Source organism: Pelobates fuscus, chromosome 4 (genome assembly GCF_036172605.1).
Source record: "Pelobates fuscus isolate aPelFus1 chromosome 4, aPelFus1.pri, whole genome shotgun sequence".
Taxonomy (NCBI): Eukaryota; Metazoa; Chordata; class Amphibia; order Anura; family Pelobatidae; genus Pelobates; species Pelobates fuscus.
The window spans coordinates 239,144,697-239,156,084 of NC_086320.1; the positions used below are offsets into that span (position 1 = coordinate 239,144,697).

The 11,388-nt window shown below is 35.3% G+C and overlaps 1 protein-coding gene across 1 annotated transcript; it reads right to left on the minus strand.

Annotated features, from left to right (window-relative positions):
* Positions 1-310: 310 nt before the first annotated feature.
* On the minus strand, positions 311-9,947 carry LOC134608837 (thread biopolymer filament subunit gamma-like). Its single transcript, XM_063452013.1, has 9 exons — positions 9,106-9,947; positions 8,570-8,630; positions 7,501-7,596; positions 6,512-6,688; positions 5,359-5,484; positions 4,333-4,553; positions 3,397-3,443; positions 2,307-2,336; positions 311-488 (listed from the first exon to the last, which is right to left on the minus strand). The coding sequence occupies exons 1-9, from the start codon at positions 9,864-9,866 to the stop codon at positions 472-474; spliced, it is 1,536 nt and encodes a 511-aa protein (XP_063308083.1). The 5' UTR covers positions 9,867-9,947; the 3' UTR covers positions 311-471.
* Between the last annotated feature and the right edge of the window lie 1,441 nt (positions 9,948-11,388).

Consider the following 11,388-nt stretch of genomic DNA (forward strand, 5'->3'; position numbering starts at 1 on the left):
TACATGGTTTAAAGATATCTGCACTATTATATACCTCTCTATCTTTACAGCATCACTAGGCATACTAAGAAGAGAGGAAAGTATATAATTTGCTCCACCTATTTTGTTTGTATTACATGTGATTTAAGGTGTTGGTATAGGGCATACCACACAGGTGTTTGAGCTTTTTATCACTACCAGATATACCACTTGTGTTTGTCTTGTTTATTCATATTATTCCAGTGAATGTGTTATCTCAAATTCAATCTTCACAAACTTCAAGCAATGGACACATTCACCTTCTTCCACTAGATATATGTAAAGATCAAAATAATGCTGCAAATTTTTTTTATTGATGCATAAAGATTTTACACCATAAAGGCAAAAGCAATAATTGCCAGTAGACTAGGAAACATGCAAACACGGAGGGGAGTTATATTTTCTGGGATTCAGAGTGCGTTTTCGGACAAAAGTGTCAGTGGGGGATTCCATTCAGCCAAGCAGTTCAACTAAAGAAAAAAAGGAATAAACAGATGTTAAATTCAATGCATCTACCTGTCACATAGAATTGCCATACTATCCTGACAACCAAAATTATGTTTCTTTTCTGCTGTTTTATTTTCTACAATTACAGTTTTCCACCACTAGTGACCTCCCTAGCCACTAGTCTAACCTCAGTTACTCTCACCTGCATAGCATGATCATTAAATCTGTTATAAGAGGCCACACCCTGCTAAAGCAATTTGCCTTTTCATTGACTGAAGTTTATGTTCTGATCCTGACAAGACTTCTAATCATGGCTCCTACTGAGAAAGCCTGCTCTACTCTGAATACCATTGAACCCATCCTGATTTTTCCTACCAATCTGCTTTATTTACAACCTTCTTACTATCAATAAGCTTGGGGACAATCCTGATCTTCAATACCAACCTGCTTTATTCCATACTGGACTTTGATTCCTTATTGCTTTGGTTTCTAAACTACTGTACACCTACCGAAAACTAAACAACTAACCTGGATATAACAAACATTCCTGATATTTGCAACTATCCTGAACCTGCAGTGCTACCTTTAAATCAAAGAGGCTGATGCACTAAACGTCTAACTAACCTGTATTACTTAAACCTTTTGTTTTTCTGTCTAATTGTATTTTATTTACCTGTAACCTATAATTTCAGTTATAGGTTTCCTCATCTTTAGTTACCTGTATTATCACTTCTAAGTTATCCTGTTACCAAATAACCTGCATGAGGGATATTGCTCAAACCCTCTATTTCTGTAATCTTTCTTTATACTTTCCTATAATTTCGCTTATAGGTTCTTCTACCTTTTGCCTATAATTCCGTTTTATAGGTTCTTCTTCTACCTATTGCCTATAATTTCATTTATAGGTTCTCCTTCTGCCTATAATCTTACTTATAGGTTTTCCTGCTACTTTATAATCTGTATGGGGCTTATTGTCTAAACTCTTTATTTTATAGCCCTCAATATGCTTGACTGTAATTTCGTTTATAGGTTCTACTTTCTCCCTTTGTCTTTATTATTTCCACTTCCCTTTAAGTCCTGCTACTCTTATTATTTCAAGACTAACCATGTCAAAGCTTTCTAATAAAGAACCTAAAGTTAACCCCGGTATAAGTCTCTTATCTGACCGGATCAGAACCATGACAGCTTGTGTGAATTCTGCCAGACAGGGCTTAACAATGCTGTAGTATGTAGAATCCATGTGTACCCAGTGTGGTTCCTTTGGATTGTTCACCAATAGTAAATTAATTTTATACCTGGAGCACATAAATTTCACATAAAGCTCCCTAACTGTGCACCATGTTTTGTAAAGTGGCTGTGACTACCATTCAGGAATATATATATGGCACTAGAAAAAAGTATAGAGATGGGCTACAAAACTAATAAAAGGAACGGAAGTTTTTAGTTAGGATGAAAGATTAACAAATTTATATCTGTCTAGGTTAAAAAAATGATGCCTCTGTACTTCTAAGAGCAGCTACCTTCTTTAAAAAGAAATATAAGTAGTAAAGTGCAACGAACGTTAGATTAGTTAGGTAACATGGCAAGATCATATTGAATACATATAGGCGCAGCATGTCCTTCTTTCCAGCTATGCTTTCATTGAGATTCTCATGGGTAGAGAAGAGGGGACACAATATAGAGAGGCGAGTTATGTCATGACATATCCACAGCTATCTGTTAGTGTAGGGATCATCAACATTTCCTTTGGGATCAAGGTTTCTGTAACCTAACAATGCTCCTGGTTACACATTTACATTTTCCTCAATTTTTTTTTACAAATAATTAAATGTTCTTCTTACTTGTCTCTTTCTTCTGAAATCCAGAATCAGCTGTAAAAGATATAACATCAATGTGTTAAGCTTAATATGTCAATTTTTATTTAAAATGCATGTTTTAATAGAATTAAAAAAAGCAAATAATTAAAATAAATATATATTTAGCTAACTGAACTCACTCATAGTAATGGGTTGTAAACATGAACTTCAAAATGAATTAAAGGGACACTCCAAGTATCATAACAATCAATGTTCTTTGCAATGTTATGGTGCATGAAGGTTGCTAGTTTGTGCCTGCCTACATACAGCTGCTTGAAAGTACAGCAATTTGCAAAACTGTAGTTTTAAGCCCACTTCTTTAGTGACATGCATCTTAGGAAGAAGCTATAGTTTCTACGCAGAACATCCAAATATTTGTATGGTGTGCACAATCATATTAGTGAAATCTTGTCTAATAATTCATTTCACACATTACCACAACTGATTACTTCTTTCACAAAACTGTATTAAGCTGTGATGATAGTACACGTGGGGCAGCATGTATCAACCAAGGCAGCATTTCCATCATCTTATCTGATAAGTGGAGTTTCTGTGCTGAACTACAGTTCCTACATATTTTTAGCATTGGCTTTCCTCTTAAAGAACACTAATATAACATTTGATCATTGTGCTTGCCAAATAGTAGACAAATTAAGTAGACAGAATCGCAGTAATAATAAATATTTAAGACAACACTAGATTCACAGTAGCCCTCATACCCCCAGGTGACACAGCAGCATCCCATATCTCCTAACTTGCAACCACATGCTTGGAACTATTGGATACCATGTGCGTCATTTAGTGGTAGAGTTGGACAACTGTGCATGCAGCTATTCTGTAAATTCCACTATGCCATCTTGTGTGAGATCTCTTAAAGATGGCTATTGTACTATACATTTCTGGCAATTTAACATTTTTGAAGGTGAACTTGCAATCCACAGTCTGTGGGTGGCAGGTCTTTTTTGCACATATCAAACACTTGGCATATTTAACAAAAACAGTGATGCTAAAAGCCTGCATGGTGTTTCAGAGAACCATTATTCAATTCTCACTTCAATCTTGTTGGTTTACTTACAAGAATAAGTGAATGTGCCTCCTGTCAACACCCCCACGTCAGGGAATCTAAAAAGATAATATAATTCATTAGTATTAAATATAAACTATTTCACCATTTGAAAGATACTTCCTGAAATGAATCAAGATAAATGACAATGGATTCAAAAACCATGTGCATGTTAGATTAATTAGTTACTGTATAAGTTGGAAAACATTATAATAGTCTGGGATCTGAATTGAAGACAATACACTGCATAACTTCTAAATGTTTATCAAACCTGGACATTTCTAAGGAAAAACAATTAAAACAAATAAACAACCATTACATTTGAGAACTCATTTGTATGTGTAAGCAATCTACAGAGCCTTCAAGATCAAGCTTATCTTTACCTGAGAATCCTGCTATACAAAATATATTGCACTTGGGGACAGAATAGCTTACTGTGATTGATTAAGAACCAATAATGGGAAGGATGACTTTTGAGTTTAAAAAAAAAAAAAAATTCCTTTGTACTACAAAGGGGGTCAATTTAGCTCTTTTTTTATTCTTAATCAACGGAAGTATAATTATTTGTTGCTTTAGATGGGGTTATTTCTATAAATAGACTATGGTTCAAAAGGATCACTTGACATCAGGGTATATGCATTATAATAATTTTACACTTGTTAAAAATGCATTTTATATATTCTTTTATTATAGAAAAGGGCTACTTAATGCATATTTTTCAGAGCACTTCAGGGTCACTAAGAATACCTGTATTGAGAATGTAAAATTTCTTTATAAATTGCCAATAAAAAAAAAAAAAAAAGAATACATATTTTTATTTTTGATTGAATAAAATATTAAGAGTCATAGTATGTCTATAATGGTGGTGGATTGGAATATTTGTATATCATTTTTTCTTTAAATTATGAAATTATTAAATATGAATGTCTCTAGATGAACTGGACTTACTTAAGATCTTCTCCCTCCAAAAGTTTTTTGTAGGTAGAAATTTCCACATCCAAGGCCTGTTTTATGTCCAAAAGTTCTTGGTAGTTTATAATAATTTTGTGGAGCTCAACCTTTGCAGATTCAATGGCAGCTTCATAGCTTGTTATTTGTGCTTGGAACTCCGCCACGCCCACACTGGACCTGGCCACCACTTCAGAAAGGTTGCTTTCAAGTGTATAATTCTACCAACAAAAGAAAAATAAGATAATTGTCTTATGAACATTATCATCAACCTGGAAAATATGATTCAATCACATTGTATCTGGTTTTAATTTAAATATCATATAAAATCTGAAAGTCATCATTGTATGTTATGTTTACCTATGTCAATATATGTCAACACACTAAACAGCATACTGTTTATAATTCTTACTTACACTTACACATGCTACATTTAATTTCTTACAAGGTACTATACATTCTGATTCTATTTAATTAATTTGGAGCCATCCAGTAAAGTAGAGAGTTAATTACTTATGACCTTATGACCTGCAGAAGTCATTTTGACAGTTTACTATTACTGTTATATCAAAAAACTGTGTATTAGCATATAAAGATCAATCCTGCTCCTTTATTGTTGTTTAAAAAAATAATTGTGTGCAATGAACTCAGGTATCACATCTCTCTCTCTTCGTTTTATCTTTGGAAGGCGTTCATCTCTCTATCTTTGCAGAGGAACATTTAAAGGAACACTTCAAGCACCATAACCCCTTCAACTGACTGTAGTGTTTATTGTGCCTGGAGTGCCCTAGCAGTCCTCCCCCTGTTCTTGAACAGCTTGATATTGTAACCTATGTGAGGAACCACTCCTCGCCTCCACTACTCACACAGGAATTTCCGTTAACTCTCCTGAGTCTCAAGCGACATTCTCTTATCAGAGAATAACTGATACATTAGCCTTTAATTAGATATGCTAAACTTGGATAATATAAAGGCAAGTGAATCATAAAATGCATAATTTTCCAAAATTAGAAACTTGATACAAACCACTGAAATAACGGACTGAAGTTCTGTGTTCAATGTTTGAAGTTCTTTTCTTGTGGATGTGATTTCTGTTTTTACTGCGGCAACAACCTCTGATGTCTTGGCTGTTTCGCTGTTTATCTCTTCAATCTGTTAACAAAAACATATTGAAAAATTTTATATTTTCAAAACTACAGGGCCCTCTTTGAGGATAACATCTTGATTATAGTTTCTAGAAGGGAATAGTAATAAATACGTAAACAAATGACTTTAACGAAAAGAATCATGACTGTAAACGAGCACCATATTTATGATGTAAGAAAAAGTGTTAACAAAAAGACTTATTATAAATCTTAAAATTCCTCTTCCTGCAGGGCTAAAATCACTCTAACTGAGCGTAAACTCTAATGTTAAGTACCCCCTAAACTCTTGTGGCAACATATCACATAACACTGTTACTGAAAAACCAGACACTTGAACATGCTGGACTGCATGAGGTGTTACTATATGCTTCAGGGCCCAAGTGCAAGAAATAATAAAGCTCCTCCTTTCCCAAAAGTATTATTTGATACAGCTATTTATACGTTTTTTTTTGGGGGGGGGGTTTAACCACAAGCACCTGAAACGTGCCTCCTCCTCCCCTCCCCATCCCCCTCCCCCCCCCTTACTCCCCCTCTCGCCCCTTCTCCCACACACTCCTGTAGCAGGAGTAGTGGCAAACATTGTTCTGAGACACCTCAGACTTTCTCAAGGTAACTAAACCCTTCTAGTGCTTGGGTACTCCTGGCAGGTGGAACCTGAAGGCACAGTCACATTTGAGACCTTTGCGACCCTGGTACACTGACTGCATACCATGTCCATTTCACTGCTAATTAAATCCTTCAATATTTACATATAATAATACACTGCTTTTTTTTTTTTTTTAACTATACTATTCACCAAAAATACCGATATGCATCATATTAACCCCTTAAGGACACATGACATGTGTGACATGTCATGATTCCCTTTTATTCCAGAAGTTTGGTCCTTAAGGGGTTAATCAAGAAAACAGGTTAATTTGTAGGGTAAAGAGCAAAGTAAGAAGTAAATACCATGGAAACGAAGACTATCTATCACCACTGAATAACTCAGTGTCCAAATTATATTTAATGAAGAATAACATCAGATTTATTACCTTAGTTCTGAAATATGTCTCTGCGTCTTCTTTGTGTTGTTGGACAGATTTCTCATAGTCTGCTCTCAATTTGCTCAAAGCAGTGGTGAGGTCAAATGATCTAACTGCATCCACTTCGATGAGAGACACAGATGTGTCAGCTGAAGTTCCCAACTTACTCTGTAGTACACTGAGTTCCTGTGTAAAAAATGTTAAGGTTAAAGTCTCACATTATAATTAAATGGCAAAAATACACAAATTCACTAGGGGGGCCATGAGATAACTTGATGACCTTAGGAGATAGTTTGCCCTTATTATGAAGCAACTTTATGTAATGTTTACTTGTTTTAACTGCACTGCCAAATCATTAATAGTATTAGTCATAAAAATCTGATATTCGCTTGAAATACAAATTACTTATTTTTTCAATTATTATAGTCTTAAATGGACACTCCAAGCCTTTTGTTTTAAAGGGCATTTGCACTGATGAAGGGATGTACCCAAAATGTTTGCTGTATCTTTTTATGTCCTTCAAATAAACCACTATTGTCGCACTTTGTGCACACATCATATCCTAGTAGGTTGCTCTCATTTTTTCTTGTATCCTGCATTTTGCATTGTACTCCTGATCAAGCATCAGCGGCTAGATGTTACAGCAGCATGAAGGTAACTTTTGTTATTATTTTTCAGGTTTGTATAAATTTTTGACATCATTTACACTGTGGCAAATAATGAAAAGCAGTTTGTGGGATAAAACTCAGACCCTAAAGAAAATAATCAGAGCCTCTTGATTGGTAGAGTATCTGGTCTTTGAATGGCTTAGCTGCTGCTCATGCTTGCTTGTGCAAGTGTAGCAGGAACTTCAAAGGTACCTTTTGCTACTTGTTTATTTTTTCACAGTTTTTTGAAAGCATTATCTATTCTACATTATTTGCACTAATAATGGGGATCCTGAAGAATGCTTGCAAACAATACTTATTGTTGTTCTGCAACAGATCTCAATCTCCTACCTCTTCGTGTGTCTTCTTCACAAATTCAAGGTCGTCAAGTGCAGCTGTAAATCTTTGTTCCAGTGTGGTTCGCAATTCAGTGGCAGATTCAATATCCTATATAAAAAAAAATATTAGAGGCAATATTTTCATTTATGGTCATTCATTTCCTTTACAGTATTGATTTTTTTTCTAAATAATGTAAATATTTTTTCATACCGTATATACTCGTCTATAAGTCGAGTTTTTTGACCAACAATTGTGAAGTCGAGGGTAAAACTTGGGGCTATGAAATGCTGTAATTTTTATAATTTTGTCAGATTTTACCTAGGTAAAGATCCTGGAACCATCAAACAGTTATGTTACCTACTTCTCTACATCTCAGTGCACATACATGCCCAGCTCCAAAGATATTAGTTGACCGTGCCTGAACACGGCAGGCACATGCAGTTAGCGTTATCTCACCAGCTAGTGGTCCTGCTTGCTCACTACAGCCAACGCTACAACAGTGACGTGGAAAGGGTACCGATAGGAGGCAGTCATCAGCTGCGATGAGAGCAGCAATCACTGCGCTATATACTAAATCATTGCCGGTGTATGATTGACTCCAGGTGTATCACACCGTATGCGTGTATCTAGATCTCCATAAGTTAACACTCTTCATACTCGAAACTAGCACTGACCCGTGGATAAGTCGGCTCTGCGTTTTAAAATGAAGTTTACGACTAACATTTCTCGACGTATACACGAGTATATACGGTAATTTAAATATTAAGTGTAAAATGTATACAGAACATTTTTGGAATTATAAGCAATGATTAAACACAGAAACTGTAGAATTCATAGAAATGTAACCTTCCAATTTAGTTGCTTTCATTGAATCAAGGCAGTCTTGGAGCCTTCTAATTTACAATTTAAATTGAATAGTTCATTATAAAATACATCATTTCAATTTTACTCAAGCTCTGGTTAAATAAAAATAGCAAAACATTATCTTCTAGCATGAAAAAAGCAGTCTTAGTGCTATATTGAAATGTTTCCTTTTTCAATTTCTTACTGTAGTGAATCAATAACACAAAAAAACATTTACCCGTTTCATTGCTGCGATATCAGTTTCCAGTTGGTATTTTACTCCCAGTTCCAATTCAAACCTTAAGGAAACATAAATAGCACACACTTAATAATATACATAATTCATTGCATAATTTGAATTACAGCAAAGTTCCATTGTAGGTGTTTTAGAGCAGGAAAATTGTACTAGAGGATTAAAAAAAAACCTTAAGCACAATTATGCTACCATTAACGGATACTTTTGAATTGTGTTCTTTACTTGCAGTATAATGTCTAAAAGACCATTAGACCATTGTATGACAGATGAGATTGATGTTTGTTTTAAATGCATTACCTTTTGGCTATCCCTGCTGTATATTTAGTGCATATAGTGTATAAATAAAAGCACGGTAATAGAGAATAAAATTATCTTCAAATCCTCACTCTCTATGCACACAGCAAATGAAAAAAAAATGAAAAAAACATTGGCTTCCAAGTTTCGTTAGTTCTAAGTCAAAGAGGTTTTATTTACTAATATGATGGATGGCCACTGTTACAACCAGTAGATATACTTACTTTGTCTTGAGCTCTTCTGCTGCTCCCCTGATGTTGTCCAATTCAATTTCATATCGAACATTTTCCAATGTTAGAGTCTCAACTGTATTTCTTAGGTCTGTAATCTGCAGCTCAAAGTTGACAGGTCCAGAGGTATCTGAGGAAGTTACTGAGGTGCCCCCTGTCAGCAGATTCAGTTGTGTTTGCAGAGTTTGATTCTCAAACTGAAGCTGCTTCACTTTCTCAACGTATGAGTAAAAACGCTCATTTAAGCCTGCTAGAGTCTGCTTCTCACTTGCTCTAGAAAGAAGTTGGGGAACAACCCTTGGAGCCCCAACATTTAGAGTTGAACTTAGGCCACCAGAAGTTAAAGAGCGCCCCAAAGAAAATGCTGCACTTCCACCTAGACCAGCACCACCATAGCCTCCTCCGAAGCCTCCCCCTAGGCCTCCACCTAGGCCTCCCCCTAGGCCTCCACCTAGGCCCCCGCCTAAGCCTCCGCCTAAGCCTCCACCTAAGCCTCCACCTAAACTAAGTCCAAAACTACCACCACCTCCACCTAAGCTAAGACTAGCTCCTCCAAGTCCAGCACCCAAACCAGCTCCTGCACCAAGAGCAAACCCTCCACTGCTCAAACCAAATCCACCTCCTCCTCCTACACTCAAACGTGACAAACCAGCAGAAAGACCAGCACCAGCAGATGCTCCATGGCTTAGAGAGTAGCCAGACTTTTGGGAGGAAGAAGCAACCCAACTCGCAGAACTTGCACCTGAGACTGACATGATGGCTTGATCAAAAAGAGAAGAACTGAATCAGCTCACAGTCTCTATACACATGGGATATAGAACTAAAAGCAGCAAACTAAAAATCTATGGGTTTATATATGTTTTATTTTTTTGCCACATGTACTGCCTGGGGAGAGCGTCCTACATTTCTGCAGAGTAGATAGTTTTGTCAGCGTCTGCCCTCCAGCGTGACAACACCACACAGATAAGAATTCTACAATATCATTAACTGTCAGGGTTCAAACCATAACTATGTAAAAAAGAATAGCTAAAAGGCTTTGCTTGACATATTTGCCCATGGGAACATTTTAAAAGTATTGCATGCCTTTCTTCAAGATAAAAAAATCCAATGAGGTGGAGTATTTCAGAAGTTCATAGACCTCTGATATTATAAATTAGATTTATTTTATGTACCATTTCAGCCATGTACAGTTGTCTTTTTGTATATTTTGTGGTTTAAAACTCTGCAGTTTACAAGAAGCTCGAAACATTCACAGTAGCATGTGAGTTCTCTGTAATATATATACATCTAAAATGAATTTATATGTTTAGAGAGAGAGAGAGAGAAAATATAAATGTTTAATTTAGTAATCAGGATTGAGAGAAGGCCAAAAATATGTAAATGGTATAATTAAGAAAAATCAAGAAGAAGAAAATAAAAAGAGGTTTTTGGTGGGATATTAAACATGCATAGCTTAGTTTATTTAAAGTCACAGATTCTCTCTCACAACTACAGACTAATTCGTTTTTGTATTTTTGATAGTCATTTACGGTATGATAGATAAGTAGGGTGGTCAAGCAAGATAAAATATGAATGATTAGGAAATGAAAAGGTTTTTGAAAAATGCCCTTTACTAAATAGGGTCTGAAAGCCAGAAATAAAAATTTGTCAGGGGACAAAAATAAACATAATTATTATATTTATAATAATACATCACTATTATACATATTAGACTAGTGCAATCGGTTTCAAACAAACTGGGATTTATCCAAACTTTGGTAGTTTGGCAGGTTGTCTGAATTCCGTAACTCTAAAGCAAATGAAGCAGACAATGGATAAATGTGTTTGTTTGCTTGTTTTGTTATTTAGACAAAAAAACTGGCATGATTGACAGTAAAAAAATGATTGAATGTTAAGGGACTTCCACTAAATATTAAATGTATTCATAGGCCAAGAGAAGTGACCAGTAGAGGGAATAATGAGCATTACAAAAAATAATATAAATAAATAAATATATAAATAAAATATTTATATATTATTTGTTTAATAACTTTAATAACTGTTTAATAACTATCAAGAAGATGTACTAAAGAATAACTGTCTTATTTTATTCATCTATTTCTTATTTTGCAATTGTTTTCATATCTACTTCCCTACCATATAATATTACTGTTTAAGCTGTTTGCTTTGTTGAAGGGACACTATAGTCCCCAGTGCAACTACATGTATTCCTGTAGTGTTACCTATAGTGTTAACATGACCATCTAGCCCCCCTGGGCCCCTCATGCCTCCATAAAT

Bases quoted from the DNA above. Each gene is read 5' to 3' on its own strand.
- LOC134608837 (XM_063452013.1), bottom strand. From the start codon at position 9,866: ATGTCAGTCTCAGGTGCAAGTTCTGCGAGTTGGGTTGCTTCTTCCTCC. The intron at 7,597-8,569 runs GTAAATGTTTTT...TTTTTTATATAG, and splicing joins ATATCGCAGCAATGAAACGG to GATATTGAATCTGCCACTGA. The intron at 3,444-4,332 runs GTAAGTCCAGTT...TTATCTTTTTAG, and splicing joins TTGGAGGGAGAAGATCTTAA to ATTCCCTGACGTGGGGGTGT.